This window comes from Gambusia affinis, linkage group LG04, assembly GCF_019740435.1.
Source record: "Gambusia affinis linkage group LG04, SWU_Gaff_1.0, whole genome shotgun sequence".
NCBI classification, from domain to species: Eukaryota; Metazoa; Chordata; class Actinopteri; order Cyprinodontiformes; family Poeciliidae; genus Gambusia; species Gambusia affinis.
Window position 1 is genome coordinate 12,785,819 of NC_057871.1, and position 25,035 is coordinate 12,810,853.

The 25,035-nt window shown below is 38.5% G+C and overlaps 2 protein-coding genes across 3 annotated transcripts in view; one reads left to right on the forward strand and one right to left on the reverse strand.

Moving 5' to 3' along the window:
- si:ch211-214c7.4 (nucleolar protein dao-5) overlaps positions 1–16,246 on the forward strand; it is a 34,322-nt gene extending 18,076 nt beyond the window's left edge. Inside the window, exons 4-8 of one of the 2 annotated variants that reach the window (XM_044115409.1) lie at positions 1,564–1,742; positions 2,301–4,057; positions 4,905–5,529; positions 9,396–10,078; positions 13,348–16,246. In XM_044115409.1, coding sequence (XP_043971344.1) covers positions 1,564–1,742; positions 2,301–4,057; positions 4,905–5,529; positions 9,396–10,078; positions 13,348–13,515 — 3,412 coding nt within the window. In that variant the 3' untranslated portion in view covers positions 13,516–16,246. Of the gene's footprint in view, positions 1–1,563; positions 1,743–2,300; positions 4,058–4,904; positions 5,530–9,395 lie in introns of both variants that reach the window. The other variant, XM_044115408.1, reaches the window with a different exon arrangement.
- Positions 12,505–23,023, reverse strand: lg04h19orf67 (linkage group 04 C19orf67 homolog). The gene is made up of 7 exons (XM_044115410.1): positions 22,358–23,023; positions 20,485–20,659; positions 20,257–20,401; positions 19,249–19,349; positions 18,970–19,167; positions 18,290–18,442; positions 12,505–17,601 (listed from the first exon to the last, which is right to left on the reverse strand). The coding sequence occupies exons 1-7, from the start codon at positions 22,497–22,499 to the stop codon at positions 17,475–17,477; spliced, it is 1,041 nt and encodes a 346-aa protein (XP_043971345.1). The 5' UTR covers positions 22,500–23,023; the 3' UTR covers positions 12,505–17,474.
- Positions 23,024–25,035: the final 2,012 nt, after the last annotated feature.

Consider the following 25,035-nt stretch of genomic DNA (forward strand, 5'->3'; position numbering starts at 1 on the left):
AGTCAATCTCATCAATATGAGACACAAATGTTTTTGATAATGAACTTTCATTCTTGGATACACAACCTTTTTATTTATTTATTTGGATGCATCAAAAAAGTCCTCACAAAATGTCTTTTGTTTTTTTGCAAATTTCCCATGGAGAGTTCAACTTCCGCTTACAACTTTGAGCTATTTTCCAATTAATTAATTCTTCAAATAATCAATTCTAGACTATTGTTGTACCAAGAAACTTTTATTTGTACTTTTTTTATAAGAGTGAATATATTTGGCTCTCCTGTTGTCATATTTGTAGATTTAAAAAGCTACATTTTCAAGAAGTCAAATAACTTCTAGTGTCTCTGTTCAGGGTGAAACTCCAAAGGACAAAAGTAAGTAGCCAAAAGGTAATAAAGACTGTAAATCTAAATTTTATAGGCTACGGCATTTTCCTCTGCAGCGTGCCAGCTTTTGCAGAGGTTTAGTAATAAACCATTGCTTTGCATCAGGTGCGTTAAACCAGAAAAATGTTTGCGGACTGGAACTGGAGGCGGTCAATTTATTTTCATTTACCTTAGAAACTCGATGATGTCAGACTTGGTAATAAAATGCAGTGAAAACATCGTTTTCATGCAGTTCTAAAGCTTAGAGTTTGATTTTTTTTTTTTTTTTTTTTTTTTTTTCAGGACTGGACAGACTTAAGGACTGCCCTGTGGTATAGTTGGTTGCACTGCTGCCTTGCAGCAAGAAGGTCATGGGTTTGAATCCCGGCCTAGAATTGTTCTATATTGAGTTTGCATAGATGGATTAAAAAAAACAAACTGTATGAAACACTGGTTTTGTTTTTTTCATAACTTTTTCCTCTGTTGTCTTTTCTAAATAGCAGAAGTCTAATGATGCTTAATAAATGTGGTTTTTACCTTAAATATTAAATTAACCAATTTTTTTCCTTTTTATTTGCCAAAACTCACATTGCATTTATCAATGTATCCAGAAGTGTTTTGACTTCTTACTAGTTCAACACTCAAACATACAGCAAATTTTCAACTCTTTGCTTGAACTCCAAATGAAGCACTTAGAAATGCTGTTAGTCAATTTTACGATTAAAAATTGAGGTTCAAATGTTCACACACTCTGCTTTAAAGAATATGGGATACTTCATACCCAGTTCAACGCATTCAAGATTTGTGGATTTTTTTTTTTTTTTTTTTTTGAACACAGCTGATTCAGTTGTGTCCAGATGCCACAAAGGCAGCCTCATGTTTAATTTATTTGTCAAATCTGTAGGATAAACGTAACTGCTTTAAATGTTGAAGACTAGAAATGGATGTCTCAGAGAATATTGTAAGTAAAATGCGTCAACCCACAGCCTCTGTTTCTTTTGATGTTTTCTACTCCACCTTCTTTCTTTTGATTTACTTCAGACAAAATAACACTTCAGATGTTATCCTATCACTTGTTTCTCTTTTTCAGTTCTCTATTTTTCATCTCACTGGAGTTTGCAGGTGGACATTTAAAAAAAAAAAAGTCACATTTTGCTACAAATGCTGCATTTTCTTTCTAATAAAATTGATTTCCTTTCAGGCCTGCTGCAGGTCCGTCAACATCTCGAGCAACATCCACCTTCTCAAAGCCGGCTGCTGCAGCAACAACAAAGATTTCCACCACTGCGACTTCAAGAGTTGCTTCTTCAAGAGCCACTGCAGCGCCATCTGCTGGCAGGAGCGCAGGAGCACAGCTGAATAAAAATCCTGCTAATAAAGGTGAGAAAGTCATGTCATGTGGAGCAGGTTTTTCTTTGGTTTAGTGATTTGCTTTTGATTTATGTGGTAAACGGGAAAATACTGCAATAAGTCGGTAAATAAATTGGTAAAATAAGAAAAGCTTCAAATATTTATCACAGTTTGTCTATTAAGTGACTAGAGGGGAATGTGAATCATTCATAAAAAATTACTTTTTAAGTAAACCATAAGTTTACTTGCAAATTGTTTTCTGCCTAAAGTTAAATCAGACCAATCTTTTTTTAGTTTAGTTAGAACTAGCAAAATTATATCTATTCACAAAATGTCATAATAATGAGAGACGTCTTTTAATGTCTTGAAATCAGACGTTTACATACATTGCATCAGTTTTTCCTCCAAATGTAACTATGATCAATATGGCCAAACAGTTCCACCTTAATAAAGAAAACATTTTACCATCTAATGAATTTAAATTGATGCTTTCCAATTTATTAATATAAAATAACTGTACATGTATTTATATACAGAGTTAATGTTTTTTCTGAAAATATAAAACTGATTTGCCTTTTTTTACTCCAGATGTTAGTCGACCACCTTCTGCTGCAGTTGCCAAGAAACCCCTTACAACACAATCAGCATCACCTGTGGCCAAAAAGAAAGAAACATCAAAAACTACAACTGCAGTGAAACCAACCTCTGCTCCAACGGCAACCAAGGCAGCCGATCCTAAAGCGTCGCTGGGCAAAGTTCAATCCGTGGTAAAACCGACCCAAATGAAGAAACCTGCAGCCACGGCTCGCTTCCCTCAGTCAACCAGACCACCACTTGGGCGAACTCCACCTTGTTCTCCAGCAGGCAGACCTTTGACCCCCGCAGCAAAACGCGGAACCAACAAACCGACTCAGACCGTCTCGCCTTTCACACAAAAAGCTGCGAAAGTCGCGTTGCCTGTTGCCGAACCACAGATTGCAGCTCCTTCAACGACAGCAGCTGAATCTGTTCAGGTAGCAGACACCGTAACCGAGGTTACGACAGCGGCTGTAGTTTCTGCTGTTGAGGAGGTCCAAACCCAGCAGGGAAGGGATGCAGAACCAGAGGAGGTGGCCCAACCCATCAACACAACATCGCCACCAACATCTCCTCCTTTTCAGGAACAATCTGAGGACCGTGCCGCGCCGCTTCCTGAGCCAGAGAAGCTCTCTTCCCCAGCCAAGCCTTCATCACCAACCGTGGCCTCTTCTTCTGCTCGCCTCCCTCAGGAAGCGGATCAAACCGCCTCTACACCTGATGTCAACCCAACAGAACCAAGCACCGCTGCACAGACAGAGGTTGCTATTATTAATCTAAATGAAGAGGAAGATGAGGAAGAGCGCGAGGGAAGCCAGTTGGTGTCTGTGTCGGAAATGAGCGGAACCACACAGCCGACTGAAGAGTCCCGTCCCGGGTCCGGCGGGCCGGTCAGCAGGGCCGCCTGGAAAGCCGGAGGCGCCTTGCTTTCGGAATTGGACTCGGAGGATGTGAGCGGGAGCCAGCAGGGGGCGTCGGAGCTGAGCGCGCCCGGCGTCCTGGAGGGCACGGAGAGCACGGACGACCTCGGAGACGGCAGCCTCAAAGGAGCCATCGATATGGAGTTGGCTTCGGTGGGTTCCCCCGACTTCGAGAAGGTTCCCGACATTCCCGCCAACGAATTCGAAGACGAAGATGAGGACGACAGCGACCGGGTGTGCGACATGGAAGTGGGCTCGGAGCGGATTGACGAGCCGCGCAGACCGAGGCATGACAACGACGTGGACGAAGATGAGGACGATGATGACGTGGAAATGGCGAGCGAAGGCGTGACGGAGAGCGGACTAGAAAGCTACGGAAATGCGGATGAGGACGACTTTGCGGAGGACAACTTGGATAACTTGAACCGGGTCCTACAGCCGCTACCGCCACCACCGGTGCTGCCCTCCGCACCAGCGGCCCAGTGGGACCAACCCAACCCGTTCGCTTCTCCGTGGGAAGAACCGCCACAATCACACATTCCAGAAGAATCTAAAGCCTCTGCAAACTGCGAGGCTTTAGCTCAATCCGCAGCGCAGACCTGGCTGGACGTAGGATCTGCACCTTCTGCTCTTGAACGACAAGATGTCTGCCATCATTCATCGGTGCCAAACGAACCTCCGAACCTGGAACCGGTGGGTCCAGCCTCGGAAACGGCCCTACCTGGAGACCAGGGCGACCAGAAGCAGGAAGGGAAGCTCCCAGCTAACATTTTTGAAGCTTTGGCGCATTCCTCGCAGCCGGATGGAGACTGTCAGGACGCTCAGGTGGAGAGAGGAGAGCAGGAGGAGGTAGGGATGTTGTTGTTGATTAACAGTTTTGGATTAAAATTAGTCAAAATCGATTTACTAAGAACGTCCGTTTAGACATTCTTTCAGTGTCATTGTTTGGCCTCACAAGGCACTAATGTTGATCGTTAAGCGGAGCTAGCTGATGGAGAATCAAAGATGGCGGGGATAGAGAAACGGTCAAAACAGAGTCCGGTTTGGGGTGTAAAATGTAGGTTCTTTTTTAATATAAACACGTCGCAAACTCATTAAGTTATTACCTTAATATCGCTCATTCAGCCTAGCTTTATGAAAAAAATAAATAAAAATATACGACTGTGTATTAGGGACACTTTAGAAAGAAAAATGAAGTCTATTTCCACCAAAAAGCTAGGACGTTTGAGCTCCTAAAATTGAAAATGTGCAAAAAACCTCATAAATGTTCTAGAAAAAAAAACACATTTTCAGCTCATAAAGGAAAATAAATTAAATATTTGGACATTTTCTGAAGGTTTTTCTCACACATTGACTTTTGGAGCTCACAAGTGTCCATGGGTTTTCTAGAAAATTTTAGATTAATCTCAAAACTGAGTTTTTGGGCAGAAATCTATGCCTTTTTATTTCTGCCTACTGTAGTTACTGTACTTGTCCAAAAAGGAGTAGAAGTTCACTTTTATTTTTTAAATTCTCAACCATTTCTATTTATTTTTAAATGTATCCTTAATTCTTTGGGAGTATCTACAGACTGTACGTCTATATGAATATTTCTGTTCATGGGCAATTGTTTCACATTTCTCCAACTTTTATTTTTCCATTCAGTAGGCTAAGAGATGTCAAGATTCTTTAAGTAATCGTTAACTTGCATCCCTAGGAGGAGGAAGAGGCTGAACCTGAAACTCTGCCTGCTGATGAAGTTCTTGGCGGCCCCTCGACAGCGCCAACGTCCAACCCCTCCTCTTCCTCTGTAACGGAAGATGAGGCGAGCGACACGGAGGGAGAAGCTCAGCTGGACGAATCGCTGAAGTGTCCACTAGTGTCCAACCTGACTTTCGACATGCAGCCTCCGCTGCCCCAGCGCTGCCTGTCCACCGTGGAAGAGGGAGAGGAGGTGGAAAGTTTCATCGCCGATGAAGCCACTCCACCTTCAGCGGCTTCACTGGCGTCCTACAACTTCGACTCCGTAACCACAGCTTCCAACTCCAACTCCAACGCCCAGTCCACCGGCGAGAGCTGCATCAAGAGCCCCGGCATCTTCTCCCTTGAGGAACTTCCGGAGGAGGCCAAGGAACCGGGCCTGAACCTGGAGCCTGACGCTCAGTGCCGCGCCGCAGAGTACATCGAGTGTGGGAAGCAGCAGGAAGCGGAGGCGGCTGAGCGCGTCGAGACGGAACTGCCTGGATCTGAAGACGCCACAGTGAAGACGGAGGAAATCGCAGAAGACATCCAGCCCCCGTACTATTCGACTGTCTGTGAAAAGACTGAGGACTCTTTTGCAGGTAATGTATAGTAGCAGAGCTCGCTAACTCACCTTTGACCCCTCAGCTTCCTCTCCACACCGTAGTGATGGTTCTAGTCTGTATAAACCTCTGGGGGTGGATGTATTCAAACCTGAATCAATGAAAATCAGAGAGCAAAAAAAAAAAAGGAAAATGCAGACCGCATTGGCACTTCCTCTGTCATATTTAAACTCGGAGCATTTGTCTTAAGTAACTCCTGTATGTGCAATAGCTTGGTGCGTCTACCTTTAATCGACGTGCGCTGGGTTTTTGGTGTCTGTTTTATCTGATGCAGAATCATGTGGCATGTATGTGACTCATCTGTTTACAGTGAAAACATATCAAAACAACTGTGGAATGAATTGTTTAACACGATTCCATACACATTTATCATTGTACGTTTTTTAATAAGCAGAACTAATAAGACTGTTTGCTGTTTTGAAGCTGCTCTTACTCTACATAGGTACTTTTCTTTAACCAAGTCTTTTTGCACTTATGATTGTAACAACTTCTCCCCTCCTTTTCCTTTGGAATAATGAACATTAAAGCTTTAAATAAAGATTAGATTTTTTTTTACCATCATGTATTCTTACTGTACCGTTATTGAAATGAGCAAATTGCACTGCATGAATTTGTTTGTGTGGGATCATCGAGGTTTGTTAATGAAGTGAAAATGCAACAAAATCAAAGTATTTCAGAACCAAATCTTTAAAATAATTACGTGCTTTTATTTAGTTTAGTTTACACGGTCAAAAATCTTTAACTTAAAAGTACCTGCAGGACAAATGAAATGTTAAAAAGGGAAAACGAGACAGACTTTTTAAACACAGATGTTGCATTTCTTTTGTATTGTAAATCCAAAACTGAAAAAAGGGGTTTTGCACATTTGTCTTATTCAAAGACCCACAGTTTGCAAATTCTGCAGCCAATTTGGTTTTAATAGACAAAGGTGATTGTAAGAACATTTAAAGTTAATTATTTCAGAATTACACATAAAGTCTATCTGAAGCAGCCTTCTGTGCTGGCAGGCCAGATGTATGTTTTCTTTAAATTCCAATTGGGCCCACATAAATCAGTGCAGGGGCTGCAAATGGCCCCCGGGCCACACTTTGGATACCCTCGAATTACAGCATAAAAGCAACAATTATTCCTGCTACTTAAAGTTTTCTTTCTTTGGCCTTTAAAACATTCTTACCCTTTTAATAAGTGGTTATTTTCTATGCCATTGTTCACTAAAAACCATGTACTTTGGGCTTGCAAGGGAAAAATGCAGTGGCATATCAGCCAGCTGACCTGCAGCATGTAGTCACATTTACAATTGAGCCTTTTTCTACAATATTAGAAATGCATTAAAATATCCAAATGAATAACTCGATTCCTTTAAATAAAAATGTAACTGCATTCCTTTAGTTTATGTTTGATCATTTTTTGGTTTGTCCAACATGTGAAAAGCTCATCTCTCCTTGACGTCAGTACAGTGAAGCAAAAGGTGATTTTTACAGAATCTCTAGGTTTAGTTAAATATTTGGTTTGGCATTTTCTACATGAAAATCCCCCAAAGTCAAAACTCTTCACCTGTTAATGCCTGAGCGGTTTTCTTTAGAAAATACTAAAAATCATTTCTGCAATAAATAAATTAAAACATCCTTTGCTGAATAAAACGTCTTGAACAAATGCCGCCGCATGTCGACTTGTATTCATGTCCGTTTCCACAAGTTGTGACTTTCCTGTAAAACCTTGAAGATCAAAACCGTTGACCACAACAAAGACGCCATCGATCTGTGACTTCGACCAGAAGAACGCAGCTGACCGTTCGCTCCACCGGACCGGGTCGCCTCAGGATCCGCCTGGCTGCGTTACAGAACTCAAGAGCTGTAATTTCCCTCCCTTCGGGTCTGTTGCTGTTATGCCTCCTTGTTGGTTTGTTTGTTTAGGGGGTTTTTGCTGCACTGAGCTTCTGCATGTCACCGCTGCACAATGAGTTGCACCTCATGTATATAGGATGATGCATTCAGGGTCAGCCAAATAGCTCGGCTCTGGGGCTTTTTGTGTAGAAATGACATCCAGCTGTGAATGTTTCCCAGGTAAAGCCAAGCTGTTTGTGCTTCTCTGTATGTCTGTAAATGCATGGGGGAGCTTTTGCATGCATCGAAGGTGGACTAACTGACCTTTATACACGGTTGATTTGTTGTTGAGCTGGTTGAGAGCGTCTCTGTGGGTGTCCATGTCTCACCGGGCTGATTGCATATACAGGAAGATTGGCTTCTTTTTTTTTTTTTGCACTGAAGTCTTTCTTTTCTGGGTCTCATTTCTGAGAAAAGAAAATGGGTTTGCACTTTTGCTCTCTGCACAAATTTCCCCAACACTTGACCACCCCCAATCACCTCACTTTGTCTCTCTATATAAATAATGAGCTTGTTCTGTCACTGCTGCACAAAAATACAGTTTTCTGTTTATATAAGTAAAATAAAATAAAAAACCGTTTACTGCTGGTTGTTTCCGGGCTGCAGGCAACTGGAAAAACTCTTGAGCTTGGCTTCACAATCCTTTCACTATTCCTCTAGTATGAGGACACCCTTCTTTATTTCACACTGTAAAAACACAAAATATTACCAAGTGTTTTTGTCTAGTTTCATCTACAAATATATTGCTACATCTAAAGTAAGACAGAAGTAACATTCCAGCAAGATAAATAAGCTTTTTTTCTCTGTTAAAAAAGAAAAAATCTCTAATATAGGTAAAGTACTGGCTGACTTTTGAAAAAATCTACTAATACTTTATTTTGTCTATATTAAAGAATTGTCAACTTAAACATATTTATCTAGCTGAAGCCCAAATTATTTTTGTCTTATTTTAAACATATTTGCACTGGAAACTAAACAAGAATTCTTGGTAATATTTATTTTTTTGCAGTGCATTCTTCTGCTCCTCCTTACACAGCTGTGGTTTGTCTCTGTGCTGCTCAACAGATGTTTCTCTATGAATAACAATTTATTTCAGCAATTTAGTTCAAAAAGTGAAACGCATATTTCAATTGTACAAATTTATTTTCTAGTGTAAATATCTGAGTACACTTGAAATAAGACAAAACTAACTTGCAAGCTTGTTTTAAGTCCTTAATATAGATGAAAAAGTACTTTTTCCATTTGAAGATTATTTCACTTATAACACTTACAAAATGTCAAAGTGAAATAAAGAAATGATCCCCTTAAAATAAGCTCCTATATCTTTTTATTTTGAACTTATTTTTATCTTAATTCAAGTGTACTGACATATTTGCACTAGAAACTAGACAAAAATACTTGGTAAGGTTTTCAGTGTTTATGACTCGCCTTGCCTGCACTGCAAAAATACTAAATTTTACCAAGTATTTTGTTTAGTTTGTACTGAAAACATTTGAGTACACTTGATTTAGAATAAAAAATAAGTTCAAGGTAAGTATTCAACATTTTAGAGCTTGTTTTGATCTTGAATACTTTTCAAAATTACCAGTTCCGCTGACAGATTATTTAACTTGTTTAATAAGAAGATATTTTTCTTATTTCAATTTAAATACTCTGCTGGTGGAACTAGTATTTTTAAAAACTGTTTTCAATAATAAAGCTCTTATATCTTGCTGAAAAACTTTTACGTTTTTGTCTTAATTTAAGTGTACTGAAATAATTGTAATACCAAATACACTGCAACTTTTTTTGCAGTGTGTTGTTATATAGACTTTTCTGAGATGGTGAATTTGAGAACTAACAATCATTTTATTCCCTGTTATGAAAGAGTTTGACTTTTTGAATTGGATTACTGATGAAAACACATTTTTCAGTCATTGTGTTCCGACTCTGAGGAGTTTTCTTGTTTCCCGTCGCTAACAGGCTTTGCGGCGATCCCACACCCTCACCGCCGCGATCACTCGTCCTACCCCAGAACGTTCTGCGACCTCGTCAAACCCGTCATCAGCGCCGCCGCTTCGCCCAAGCTCACCTGCACCGACCTGCCGCCCCGGAGCCTCGGGCAGCAGGCGCTGAGCCCGCAGCTCCGCAGGCTGGAGCAGCACCAGAGGCAGCTGCTGGAGCTGCAGCAGCGCCGGGCGCAGCAGAGCCGGCCGCTGGAGGAGGCCGAGCAGGAGAGGAAGAGGAGGGTGGAGGAGGAGCAGAGGAAGAAGAAAGACGAGGCAGAAGAAGAAATAAAGAGGAATAAGGCGGATGAGGAGAGGAGGAAGAAGGAGGAAGAGGAGCTGCAGCAGAGGAGAGGTCTGGAACTGCAGCTGCAGCAGCAACAGCAGGAGCTGCAGCAGAGGCAGCAGATAATGCAGTGGCAGCAAGAGCTGCAGCAGTCCAACAAATCCCAGACTGCACTGCTGTCCCCTTCGTCTGGACTGTGCACCATATATGAAGCTTTGGAGAGCAGCGAAGATGAAGAAACCCCGGAGCAGAACCCGGATCCAGACCCGACCCTACCTCGACCGGATCCACACCAACAGATGTGTCCCAGCTGCGACTCTGACCGACCGTCTCCGGAGCGACCGCCGCCCCTCGACCTGGACTGGGAGAAGAAGGTGGACATTGTCCAGCAGCTGATCAACCAGACGCTGCTGCTCAACGGGGACGGGTGCTCCTCCCTGCTGCTGCTGCCTGGCGGGGCGGGGGGCACTCTGAGCCCCCTGGAGAGCAGCCTCTGGCCCAGTCTGCTGCCCCCTCTCACTCCTCCGTCCGCCACCGTCACCTCCGTCAGCAGCTTCTCCCCTGAGGCCACCGGCAGCTCGCCACAGGGCGAGTGGACGGTGGTGGAGCTAGAGACTCATCACTGAGGCTGCAGGGTGTAACTTTTAGAAATCTTTACATATTTACTAAACCTATTCGGACGTCAGGATGGTGTAATCTGAGATGGATAATCTGTGAAAAAAAACAACCAATCAGAGCCAGGAGGAGGGTCTTAGCGCTGTCCTCATGTATTTGTTGCTCAATGAGAAACAATTTACCCTTACAGGAAAACGTTTTATCTGCCGTCATCGGTGGCCATGCTAACTAGAAACAACCAGTCAGAGCCAGGTCCAGGGTCTTAGTGCTGTCAATCAAGCTTATGTATGTGCTGTTTACATTCTCCCCTTTCTCTCTGTCATGCCACAGTTGGTTCACCACAACAAATCCTGTCATGAATGCTCAGACTGGTGGATAAACGATTTTCCTGGAATGTTAAGTTGTTTCTTCACCTTTAGCACATTTAGCAGCACACATACCAGGTAGATTGACAGCGCCAAGACCCTCCTCCTGGCTCTGATTGGTTGTTTTTGACCGGGAGCGGTGCATTTCTTCAGATACTAATAGTGGCTAAGGAAGGAGCTAGATTAATTCTGACAGATTATCCATCTCATGACATTACGTCACGGCATGTGGAACGTTTAAACTGTAAGGACTTTTCTACATTCTTATTGAAACTCACCATGTCGCGAGACGGATAATCTAAAAAAAAAAAAAACCTTTTTAGCTCCTCTGCCTTCTCCCAGTGCTAGAAACGAATCAGAGCCAGTAGGAGGGTATTAGTGCCGTCAATCAATTTGTGTACGACATGCTGAATGAACTAATGGTGAGAAACAACATTCCAGAAAAAAATGCTCATCTACTAACATCAGTGGCCATGCTAACTAGCCTGAGCTAGTCTAATTCCCTGTTACTTTTTGCTATGCTACAACTAGCTTAGCCTTTCATGGATGCTCAGGCTAGTTAGCATTGGGAAAAGGAAAAGCAGTTTTTTTTTATTCAATTTTTATTTTTTATTTTTTTTACTTTTTGTCCGTCTCGTATTATACCATCACGACAGTGAAAGTTTTAACAAATATGTAAAAAAAAAAAAAAAAACAGAAAAAAGTTTTCTGGGTTTTTTCTGGGTTTTTAAAAAATAAAAGTTACATACTGCAGCTTTAAGGGGTAGTTGTGGAGAACACACACTGCAAAAAACAAAATCTTACCCAGTATTTATGTCTAGTTCAGGCGTCTGCAACTTTGGACCTTCAACAATGGGTCGGAATAAATCTCATATATTAATAAAAAAAACAAATAATGATTTAAAATATAAAATTAATCACAAATGTTGGTTTAAACAGCTGTTCTCACGTAGGGAATAAATTTTCTACAACATAATGACACTAAAAACACCAGTGATTGTTTTAGATGTACTATATTTTTAAGTTGGAAATTATGTTTTTTTTATTTATTTTCCATAAATTTAACAATCCCACAGAAGGAAATGTATCAATCTTCCTTTTCCTCTTTATTTTAAAACCTAAAAACAAATATAAAATTAAGTTTCTTGTAAATTACAAATCTCCTGAAGTGGATATTTATAAAAAGTTTTAAGTTTTTTTTTTTTTTCGTTCTTTCTTTTTAAGATCATTCAATTTTTGCAGCTCTTATTTAGCTGAACTAAAGGTAAATTTGGTAAATGTTGCAGATTCCTGATCTAATTTCTGGGACAAATGCAGTTTGACACTTCAGATAAGACAAAACCAACAAGTCACTTTTTAGCAATCTATAGTCAATAATTCTTGAATATTTATAGAAAGTCCTAATGCTGCCTGCAGATTTTTTTTCCCACTTGTAGCATGACAATTTTCTCACATCGTCGGTTAGATAATCTGCCATTGGAATTGATTAAATATTCAAGAATTACTGACTTTAAACGAGCTTGCTGAATTTACTTGAACATTATATTTGTCTTATTAGAAGTTTAATGAGATATTTGCACTAGAAACGAGATAAAACGGATTCAGATTTTGTGTTTTTGCAGTGAAAAACAAGTGTTCATTTTGTCACGGTTTGGATTTAAAGGTTTTGATGATGAAAAATGCTGCATACATTTGCAAAAACTGGAGACCAGATTCTGCCTGAGAGCAAATCTGACTTTTATTCAGCAAAAAATTACCCAGAAGAGTGAAAAAAAGTGTGAACATTTTTCTACTCAGCCTTTATTTATTGTATAAGTTGATTACGGTGACACAAAAAAATAAAATCTGTCCCTTTTTTTTTTTTTTTTTTACCACCTTCTGCCTGTTGAGAGCTTCCAATCCAAACATTTGTGTACCGTATATTTATAAAGGCACTTAAAGGCATCGTAAACACCACAACAACACCTGTCAAACAGCAGCGGCGCGTTCAGCTGCTGTCAGCTAATCCTGGATTAGGCCCACTGTGGATGAGATTGGGGTTTTCTTACACCCAATAAAGGCTCTTAAACTGCAAAAACGAAAAAAAATTACCAAGTACTCTGGTCTGGTTTTTAGTGCAAATTTCTTAGTAAACTTGGAAGAAGACAAAACTAACTCGCAAGTAACTTATCGGCAAAAATACGGGCGTTTGTTTTAAGTCAATAATTCCTTAATATAGATGAAAATGTATTGGTCCCATTGGCAGATTATTTCACTTATACCGAGACATTTTCCCTAGTTATAAGTGGAACTAGAGCTTTTTCCATCAATATTAAAGGAATTAATTATTTAAAACAAGCTCTTATATCTTGCTGAAAAGTTACTTGATAGTTTTGTCTTGGTTCACGTGAGCTGAGATATTTGCATTAGAAACTAAACATTTGGTGAGACTTTGTGTTTTTGCAGTGTAGGTGGTGATTCAGCTCTGGAAAAAGAGGCATAATTGTTGGCAGATTTCAGGATATAAAAATCTAATAAGTTCGGGTTCATTTTTTTTTATTTTTATTGAAAGCTTCATATTTGATGTGAACAGACTGAAACTCGGCTCTAAAAGTGATTTCTTCAGCTCCACAAACTGCCTCTGCTTATAGTGTCTGACTCGTCGGGCTTCATGTTTCCCACAGAAACTTGAGCGCACACGAACGCATCATGGCGCCACTCGCTCGTCTTCACACGCGTCGAGTCGTGAGGTCACAACAGGAAGGTGTTGCTCATCAACACTGGACACTGGATACGACCGAACCGAGCTCACCGGTTCGGTTCCTCATCCAATGAAAGGCGAGACTGTTTGAATCCTTAGTTTACTGTTCTTCTAGCAGATTGCACTTAAACTCTTGAAGTTATATAAATATATCTAAAAGTATCAGACCAAATCAGGTGGGTATGAGGGACTTCCTGTTGATCACAATCCACTGGTGTAGATTATTTCTTAGATTAAAGAAAACAAACGTAATGTTTGATCTCAATCTGCATATTAGCTTTTTGGTGAAACACTGGAGCGCGGCTCTGATAAGGCCTTAATTCTTCTGTTTTCAGATATATTACTGCTTAAATGCAATTTAAAGTTAATTTTGGAAAGTTTTTATTTTTCATTGTGCTGCTCTGGTTTGAAAAGGAAACCTCTGGTGGATCAGACGTCCTTAGCTTGAAAGTCTGTGCACTGCAAAAACACAAAAACTTACCAAAGTGTTTTTGTCTAGTTTCTTGTGAAGGGGTGTCAAAAGTGTGGTCCAGGGGCCGTTTGCGCCCCTTTGAGTAGTAAGGAGTGGTCCTGGTCTTTTATTAGCCATGTTGTTTTTTGTTGCTTTTATTTTAATGTTCGTAGTAAGTAGGGTCACAAATCTCCCAATGACTTCTTACTCCAAAACAAATTTAGTTTAATCAAATAATTAAAATAAACTAAATCCGGTTAAGTATTGTCAAAGGCTGTTCTCATTTTTGTTGCTGGGAATAAACTAAAACATGACGTCTTAACCAACAATTTAGGAAACCGTCCAAGTTTGAGACCCTATTAATGACTTTTTATATATAAAATATTACATGTTAATCTTTCAGAGCAGCTAAAAAGCAAAAACTTCACAATAGAATTATTTTCCTGTTTTTAACTGAAAAACATACAAATTGTGGCTCCCAAGTATTTTCAACTTGGCGATTTTTAGCACACGGTGCAAATTAACATACAAGTAACTTTTCAGCAAGATATAGAAGTTTGTTTTAAGTAAATAATTCCTTAATATTAATTTTAAGAAAGAACTAATTCCACTGGCAGATTACTTGACTTATAATACGATATTGTTTCTGTGTTATAAGTGAAATAACCATAACAGTGGAGCTGGTACTTTTTCATCAACATTATGGAATTACTGCCTTGCAACAACCTGCATCTTGCTTAAATGTTACTTGTTAACTTGTAAGTCAGTTTAGTTTTATATTGAAAGTACACTAAGATATGTGCACAAGAAAGCAGACAAAAATACTTTGTAGTGTCAGAATGTTTGTGTTTTTGCAGTGATTGGATCTCTTCAAGAAACGAAGCACAAACAAACAGTTCATCATCGTCGATGATGCAGGAAAGAGTTTCAGGAAAGAGTTTTCCAGATTTCTTTTTTTGTTTTGTTTTCCTTTTCTACGGCTTTTGCTTTGAAGGTGAGCCGAAACTTTCCAAGTCTTCTGATTGTTGTTAAAACTGTGAAAAGCTGCAGAGTGCTTGGCCTGTGCAGCTGTTTATCTCTTCATGTTGGACTGTCCTGTTGCGCATCTGTCAGTCTGTGCTCATGTTAAACCTGGAACTTTTTAATTGGTCCGTCAGTCTAGAAATGCACTGATTTGACTTTAACTAGACAAAAACTATTTCCAGCTTTCTTTCTTTTTCCCCTCTGGGGATAATGTCACTAATGTCTGCAACCTGCAGCGCTTTTAGACCTTCAATGGCTCTTCAAAAATCGGGCTTACGTTGATTTTATAAAAATCAATTTTAAAAATACATTTAATAATAAATTATGATTAAACCGTTTTTTGTTTTTTTTTCTTTCCACAACACAATGACACTGAATTATTGGGATATTGTTTTAGGTCTATTATTTCTGTCAATAAGTTGGAAATCATGTTTTGTTCAGTGTCCATAAGTTTCTTTTCTGCAAATGTTTTGCTTTTGTTTATTTTAAGCTCTAAAAACCGAAATAAAATCAGGATTTTTAAAAATGGCAACAATTTTCCTGAAGTAGACGCTTACCAAAAGTTTTACGTTGTCTTTAGATTGATTAAAAAGTATCAGTTCCACTAAAAGATTATTTCACTTATTAAAACTTCAGCATCTTACATAAGGAAATGTATCCACCTTAATTTTTAGGCGAATGTTTTATCTTACAATCTAAACAGAAAAATAAAACGGGGACGTTTAAAAATGCCGATAAATTTTCATACGTGAAAACCTTTGATTTTTATTTTATTTTTATTTTTGAAGGTTTTGTTACATTTGATTCAGTAAAGTTTGCAGACTCCTGATCCAAGACGCTCCACCAGGTTCATGTAGCGTTTTCTGTAACTGTAGTTGTGCCGTTTAAAGACTGATCACTGTATTGAGCAGAGTCTATATTACTTTTCTATGTCAAGAGTTTTAGAAGTATAGCAGCAGAGTTCTATATAGATTTTATTGAGTAGCTACTAAATGATTTATAGGTGTTATTCTTTATACTTATATTGCCTTCCCTTGTCCATGTAGAAGCGGTGAGTTTTTAATAGTTTAAGGAAAATAGAAGTGGCCCGAAAAGGACTGCAGTTGTTTCTCAGGATCAGTTATTTTCTTCACTCAGATGTTAATTTATTAAAACATCAAATTTGGCCTGTTTACTAAAACCAACCTGTTGAAGGGAAGTAAACGGGACAATTTCCTCCAGGGCCCAAATGATGGCAGCTCGTTTAAATGGTGATATTTTCTATTTGGTTTTTTTGAGAAATGTGTGACTGTAATCCTTTCAATGCAATGTTTCATGTAAATAAAATACTGTTTTTTGGGTTTTTTTTTAATAACATGTCTGGATTTATTTGCACCAAACAGCAACTTTTAAAAAACAGCTGTAAACGATCTGCAAACAGAGAACAGTTCTATTTTTACAAATTGGTAAAGAACAGGTTTAGCAGCAAACGTGACGGTAAAATCAGTAAAAAAAAACATTTGTAAAAAGAAATTTACTTTCACTCAACGTTGGTGCTGCTTTTTAACTTTAGGTCAGAAAAATTAGAAAACGACCTAAATGAATGTCAGCATCATGCTGAGGGCACTGATGGCACAACATGGAGGAAGAAATGAAGAGGACAACTTAGAAACTCTTCAACCTACGATTGACACCGAGTGTTTCGGCAGAACAAATATCCCCAAAACATTAGAAATGGTTTGGTAAGGATTTTATCCGACTAACATTAAGCTTCATAAACGCTCCAGGCCTCAACATCGTAAAACATTTCTGAAACACACCACAAAAACACAAAATCTTACCAAGTATTTGTTCCGTCTAGTCTCTAGTGCAAATACCTCAGTACCCTTGAAATAAAAGAAAACTAACTCAAAAGTAACGTTTCGGCAAGATATTGGCTTTCTTTAAGTCAATAATTCATTAATATTGAATGTAAGAAAGTACTAGTTCCACTAGCAGGTTATTTTAAATGTTATAAGTGAAATAATCTGGAACTTCTTCATCAATATTAAGGAATTATTGACTTAAACAAGCTCCTATTGCCTGCTTAAGTTTCTTGTAAGTTAGTTTTGCCTTATTTCAAGGGTACTGAGACATTTTCACTAGAAATACTTTGAATTTGTGTTTTTGCAGTGAGGTGGTTAAAACTTGAGTCCTTTCCAGGAAACCAAATGAATAATCTCATTTCTAATGATGAGAACAGGTCAAAAATGAAGCCAGGGCCAATTTTAATGGCTACAAAAACAATGTAAATCTATAATTCACATATCGATATAATATTTCCGCACAATGTTAAAAGTTAGTTTTTAAAAATCCTTTAAGTTGTATCTTCAATCCAGGGAAAGGAAAATCCTTTCAAATCTTTATTTCCAAGCCCAAAATTATCGTACCATTCAGATGAAACTTCTGATGGGCACCGTGTGCATCGGTTTAGCCTGATAGCTTCAAAGCTACATCCTGACACTCCAGGTTTTATCCAAGCAACAGCCGCTACCGTGCATTAACTGATGTGTGTGTGTGTGTGTGCGTGTGTGTGTGCTCCTCCTGCAGGCCTGAGCTCAGTCAGCGTGGCACGTCGTCAGCAGCAGCTGCTGCAGGTAGTCCGTCGCCGTGCAGCTGGACGGCTCGTTGCGGCCCAGGAACAGCAGCCTGCGGTAGCTGGCCTCGGGGACTTCGCACAAGATCCTGAAACGAAACCACAGCGAGAACATGCTGGGTTCACACACGTTTCCCTCAGTGAAAATCTAGTGTTTTTCAAGCGTTTTCAAGGTACGTTTTCAAGCACGTTGGAGATAAAAACAAGACAAGTATACGAAAAGAAAAAAACTGTTTCAATTCCCTGCGCAGTTTCAATAACGTTTGACATAACTTTTGCTTCTTACATTTTAATTGAGGCCATTGGAAATGGTAAATATTCATTATATTGGAACAATCCAAATAAATTGTGTTAAGGCAAAAGTATCTTAAAGCTCAAATCAAATGCTTAACCACAATATACAGTATACAGTTAAGTTTTCTGCCATTTAGCAAAATAAATAATAATAATTTAGATCATTCTATCTAACCTGAATCAATAAAAGCTTAGCAGGATTTAGCTTTAGACATTGAGAAAAAAATGCAACCGGTTCAACCGTAAGTAACATTTTCCAAATTCAAGCTTTTAATCAGACATTAGATAGAATTATTATTTTTTTTACAAAAATGTCAGGCATTTATAAGGATTCCATTCATAAATCAAGCATTTTCCAAACCTTGAAATTCAAGCATTTCCACCATTTCAATGAACTCTGGCTTAATAATTGTGGTTTCCTAAAAAAAATATCTCAAATTAGGCACGAAGAAAAATTTGCATATTGATTGATTTCAGCTTTACCAGTCGTATATATTGTTTGTAGTCCGTTCTGGCTTCACCTGCACCCACTGACCGATGGACCACATCCTCACCACGTTATCGTTAGAGGCGTCTTCGCTCTCTGAGTCTGGGTCAGCGTGTGTGTTATGGATGTCCTCATAACACAGGAAGTAGCTGAAAGAGGCAGTTTGAACGGCTCACTTAGTAAAAGTCACCTATTATACTTTCTTGAACAGGCTAGGATTGGCTTGTGTGCTTAAAAAACATGTTCAGTACATTTTTGCCACAAAATCATTGTTAGATAATGAGATTTTGGTCTAGTTTTGATCTCCTTTCACAATGAGCTGTTTTAGAGCCTCTTGTCTCTTTAAATCCATATAAACTGCTGCTGGCCACGCCCCTTAGGACGGAGTTCAGCTTGGGTTGCCAAGTAACCAGCTGGGCTCTGCCTGGGGTTGCTAGGTAACGGTGGAGTGCCAGTGGAATGTGACTTAACAATAAGGTGGTATTTGAAAAGGCTCATTTTCCAGACACCAAAAAATATTAACTAGCTGCCATAAAACATCTCTGTGTTGTTTTTTTTGTGGACTTTTTTTTCTTAGAAGCAGTTGAGATCCAGATGGGAGTATAAAAACGAGCAAAATGTGAAAAAGGTCTCCTTTAAGTGACAAACACACATCAAATAAACTCTCCAGACTCACTAATCAGTCTGGATCTCTTCTTCTTCCTCGCTGTCCTCTCCTCGCCGATGATCCTCTTGGAGTCTCTCCACATTCCAGCGCATGCGTTTGTAAACCCCGGTGTCGACGCGGGACAGATACGGCGTCGGCTTGCAGTAACGGAAGGCGGTCACCTTCATCTGGCCCAGCTGGACCTGGCCAACGCAGAAGTGAGATATGCTGGAGGGAGGCAGGCAAAGGAGCACGAAGGGTTAAATGGCGTCAGGCGGTCACAGAAAATCGAGCGGGTTTGGAATCTACCTGTTGGGTTCGGTCTCATCCAAACTGATGAGATCGTAGCTGGCGTAGGTCAGCAGCAGCTGCTCCAGCCTGTCACACAGCTGCTGAGAGAAGCTCAACAGCTGCAAGCAGAAAGAGCGGCGATGCAAAGTCAACAATGTTTCACTCTGAAACGACTGATTTCAATCCACAGAGCTGCACATGGACAGGTTTCTGCTTATTTAATTATAAAAAATTAATTTATGTAATTCATTACAAATAATTATTGCAATACTAATTAATACTGCAATTATTATTAATGTTATTATTAGCAATTATTAATAACTATAATCAATTAATTGTAATAAATTATTAATTAAATCCAATAGCTGGATTGTAAGTTAAATTATAATTATAGTAATGCCAATAATAATTGCTATATAATTATACTAATTAATCATTTTATTTATTATTGTAGGAGCCATTTCTCTATTTTCAGTTAAATCTTAGAATTTTGATGATTTAGTTTTATTTTTATTTACTTACTTTCTGGTTAATTTAGAATTAGAATTTTTGTTTAATTTTAGTTATTTAGAATAGTGTTTTTTTTTGGCTAGTAACTTGTTTAATGAGTTAATTCATTTCAGTTTGGGACATGAGTGTTTCACAGTACAAATGTTTTTTTGTGAAAACATTAGATGATACAAACTAAATGGAATTATGAATGAAAAAAAACATTTCCATATTATTTTTATTGTTGGTACACATATAATAAATGATGAAGCATCGGGTGCTGATCTGGTGATATGGGGGGCCCCAAATGAAAGTCTACTTAGGGTTCCAAAAAGGTTTGTGCCGGCCCTGCATGTAGAAGACTAGAAAACAGCTCTAAATTTGGATTTTTAATGGAAAAGACCAACACAAAGTAGTATGTAACCTATTCACAAAAAAGCTAGAATGGACATAGTTCATAGAGAAAAAAAATAGCTAAATAACTGAAATTATTATTGCAACATGAAGTAAAATTTGGATTTTCCAGGAAACATTTACCTTTGAACAAAATTCAGCTGGCTTATGGGCGCACAGTGACACTGCACTCCGACTTGTGGACTCCAGGTGGTTAAAATAAGGCTGACAGGTGTACAGCAGGCTGGAAACTGCAGCAGCAAGAGCCTCTCTGTCTAGATGGCTATTCCTGCCAGAACAAAAACCCAGTGAAGTGAGAAAACTAGACAAATTAAATCAGTCTATCATCATCATCATCACTCCGACATTTACCCACTAACGAGGCTATCCTGCAAGTCGTCCACTCTGCTTAAAAAGAACTGGAGCTGCAGCTGGGTTGAATGCAAGTTCCCCGTCACCCCACTGACCTCTGGGCAGCTGCAGGACACAGACCTGCCGCACGATGGCGCCAGAGCAACGTCAGCCAACAGCGCCAACGGCTCGTCCTCTACATGGAAACAGAATATTATTTATGACATTTATTTACTTTTTGGGAACTATTAATGTTCCAGCATCTTTTAGAGAGCACAGTGTACTTTCTGATGTGATTCTACCTCATTTTATTTGCCAGCTGTCGCAAAACAGAAGAGAACCAAGTAAATATACAAAATTAAAAAAGACATTCTTATTTTACCCCGCCTCTCACCCCGAATGTTAGCTGGAGATGGGCACCAGCACCCTTCCCGACAAGGGTGTTAGAAAATGGATGGATGGATATTCTGATTTATGGCATTAATATTTTGGATTTTAAAAAAAGTAGTATTTTCAGATGTGTGATTCGTTGTCTTTAAACTCCTTGTTATCAGCTTTATTGTAATAATAACTATAGAAATCAGGGTTTCCCCCCAGAAAACTTGCTGAGCCCGGTGGTTGAGGCGCCGAGGCGGCCCACCGTGGTTTTGTATTAAAAGATGTTAAGTAGACAGGAAATGTAAAAATATTACTGAGTAATTGTTACTGGAAAACATCACCAGTGAAATGCTATTTAAACCCACAACTACGGTAGTCTTTAATTTTGTTATCTTTGTGTGAATCAACGTTCTTTAATTGCCCAGCCGTTTGCCAAATTCCTCAATGAGGGACAATACAAGTTATTTCTATTATAAATATTTAGACTGAAACTGAACTGTAATGTGGCATTAAAATTAAACTATTATAATTTATTCTCTTCTGATTGCACACTCCCTCCGCTGTTTCTATTTCCATTTTATAAGGCTTTCAGGCTGCAGTACATATAGCTTCCTATTCTCATCGTTCATATCACAGGTTCCTTCCATTATTCTGTTTCCTGGTCCTTGCTCCCTTTTCTCTGTCTTCCAGGAGGCATTTCGCTGTAAGTTTAATTTGTTACTTGGGTCCTTCATTCAAACATAACAACACAAGCCTTTAGCTTTCTGTTGTAGATGTAACTGTTCTCGTGTTCATATGGTAAAAGGTATAAACATGACAACAATAGGTGAAAGGTTCTGTGCTGTACCTTTCACCTTTAGCTGAGTAACTTTATTATAAAGTACAGCTACTTGAGTAAAATTTCTGGATCCTCTACCCATTGTGAGTAACTTCACTGAATGAAAAACAAGCTTGTTTTAAACAAAAAAATTGTCAGATATAAACACACTTGCAGTTTTTGTAAAAGTTTTCTATTGGAAAAAAAAAGAATCTGAAATGTTGTTTTTTCTTTTGCCTGATTTTGTAAATATGTTATATTTACTTAAATTATTTTCATTTGGTCTTTTAAAATACCAACATTTCCAACTGCATGTTTTGATTCATCTGATGTCATTTTTAAATATTAAATGATTTAAGTTTCGATTAGTTGCTCAGTACTTGAGTAGTTTTTTCATCAAATACTTTTAACATCTTACTTCCGTCATTTCTGGAATGTTTACTTTTTTAATTTTACTTGGGAAAATATGGTTGACGTAGAGCTACAAACTACAACCTTGGGGGGGGGGGTAACTGTACCTAGCGGTTGTGTCATTATGCTTTACTATTTTTTTCTGAAGTATGCAAACTGTACAGTTACCAATATCTTTAACAGTTATTATTAATGCAGAAACAACTGGACAGTTTTTTTTATGTGTTTCGCCTTAAATGACAGATGCATTAACAACAACATATGGTTCTACAGGTGATGTGAGCAAACCTCGGAGCTCAGGGTTTTGAGGTCCCTCCGTGAACTCCGGCGCTTCTCCGACCCCTTCTTCTCGTAGCAGGTCTTTAAACGCATCCAGGGACGGAGACGAGATGTCCGTCAGAACCACCAGCTCGTCTTCGCTATCGATCATATTGTCTGTCGGGTGTTGGCAAAAACCTCTGTCGAAAATTAAACCTCTGTAACTTCGTGCTAATTAAAGATAGCAAGCTCGCTAGCTAGCTTGCTAACAACGAAAATGAAAAGAAAACAAAAGGCAGGCAACACAAACAATGCCACAAATGTATACTAGGTGGATTAATTTTTAATACTATTTAAGAAATATTTTATATCCCTATTACACGTGTAGTAAGTGTCTATGCACAAAGTAGACTGCTAGTTCCAAAATTATCAAATGACGTTACGTTCGTTGCTAACTTCTTCCTCCTTTTTGTAGGTCAAAGGTCAAAGGTGACTGCGCTTCAAAGTTTTTTATCATAAATAACGACACTTCATTATTCATTTAAAATAATTATTTGATTTGAGGAACGCACCTTGCAGTTCTTGAATATGTAAGAAATATTTGTTTTAAGCTGCGATGTTGCTGGTGCTTTTTATTAGCATCTTTTTTAAATATATACGAGCACGTTTTTGACACAAGGTCATAGTGCTTTGCTCAGTTCCAGGGAGTGATTGTCATATTTTAGCTGGATTTGTCCATACACGAATTGTTTTGCTTGTACGCCGAACGGCTTGGTTTTGTCTCATCTGATTAGACAATCTTTTTCCACAGGTTTATTGTGTCTACTACATGTTTTCTGCAAGAAAAAAAAAACTGGAAACCGTTCATTCTGTATGACGTGGTGAGGTTAAGTGAAAAGAATAAAATCAAAATGTGAAAAGATTAATGTGATGGGAATACTTTAGTTTACTACTGTGTGCATATCCTTCCTTACTCTACTGGTGACAAAAATTTTAAATTTGACTATGATTGTTTGTCAAAATGTAACACAAGTTCTTGTCTGATAGAAAGAAAGGGACCCAACTAAAATGTAAAACAGCAGAAGATCCGCCTGAACGAGAAAGTTTGGTCTTTCCATAGTTTAAAATAATAGTCAGAGCCCAATGCAGAGGAACTGCATGCAAATTACCCTGCCAATAATAGAGAAATGTCACATGCTGTGTTGTCCTACTTTTTTTCATGCAACCAAATCCTTTTATGCAGACTTTGATTAACTGTTGAACACTGATAATTTGAAATGTTTTGATAAGCTGAAACATGACTATAGAATACAATTACTATAATATTAGTTCCAAGCTTAAGACGTTCAAACATTCCCTGATAGTGTTTATGATTCCTGCACTATTTTTATGGCACTTTCTAATCTTGAAAATGTCCTCACCTTATTCTTTTTATGATTCATTTCTAAAATACACCTTACAACCAGGGCAAGCTATATGCATTTGATTTCCATTTGATAACACGGTTTCTATGATGCTTACAGGAAGTGTTTTTACAGCAGAGTGTCAGGTTGCTCTGTTTCTGCTTCCTGCTTCCCTCCTGCTCAATTTTCATTTTGCAAATCAGTTATTCAAATGTGCTTCACTTCATCCATTTCAAACTGCTAACACTTCCTTTATCTGCCTCTTGCACTCTGGCATCAGTGGTGTAAATTGAATCTGTTACCTCAGCTGTCATTTTTCAATTTGATATTCTTACATTTACCAAAATGTATATTCAGCAGAGATTCATAAAACAAATATAGTTTCCCACACTGTTCCTTTGCACTACAATTTGATTATTTTTTTAATGTGAGATTTATTTGAAATAATTTATTTGGGGAAGTCATGGAACTGGAAGGAGAAGTAAAATAATGATAAACAACACCAAGCAAATAAGTTAGCGCAAACACAAACAAGTTTATAAAAAACTGCTGAACATGAAAAATAATTGTAATAATTGTAGAATATTTATAGTCTTTACCCAGACTGTAAACGACTGCACAGTGAGTCAAAACGATTTCAGCAAACTTTAAATAAGACAACCCTGCTGCAGCTGGTTTGATTGATATCTCAAACGTTTTCTAAGAAATGTATCAATAAAATCAACAGCAGTATCAGTTTATTCAACATGCCTCATCTAAAATACGAAATGCTGAAAATGTTGCAATCAGGCTTTCTTGTCATTTAATTTGGTTTGTGACAGGAAATAAAGTTTTATCAGCAACTGAAACACAAACAGATAATTGAGGGTTTTTTATCTTAGTTATAATATTTTGTTTAGGCTTCAGTCCATTACTTTTCAACGCTGACCTAAATTCTATCAGTTAATGTCTACTCATATCACCTGAATTTATTTAAATTTCAGTAACTGCACTTTATCCTCAGTTCCTGTTTTGCTATATCAGTTGTTGAGTCTGTTCTCAAATTTATTCCAACAAATTCTGAGAGATTTTCTACAGCAAACATGATTGTGTGGTTCTTATTATTTTTGAACCAGTTGACATAATAATAATAAAAAAGGAAAAATTTTGGAGAACCTAAATTAAAATTGAATGAATTAAAGTAGAACTTGGTTTGCATGGCACTTGTGCACTTTTGTAAAGGAGAAGTCAGGCCTTGAAATGTCACTGCATCATTTTGTATCACAATGTTGACACGTGACAGGCTGCCAGTTCCCACTTCTGAAT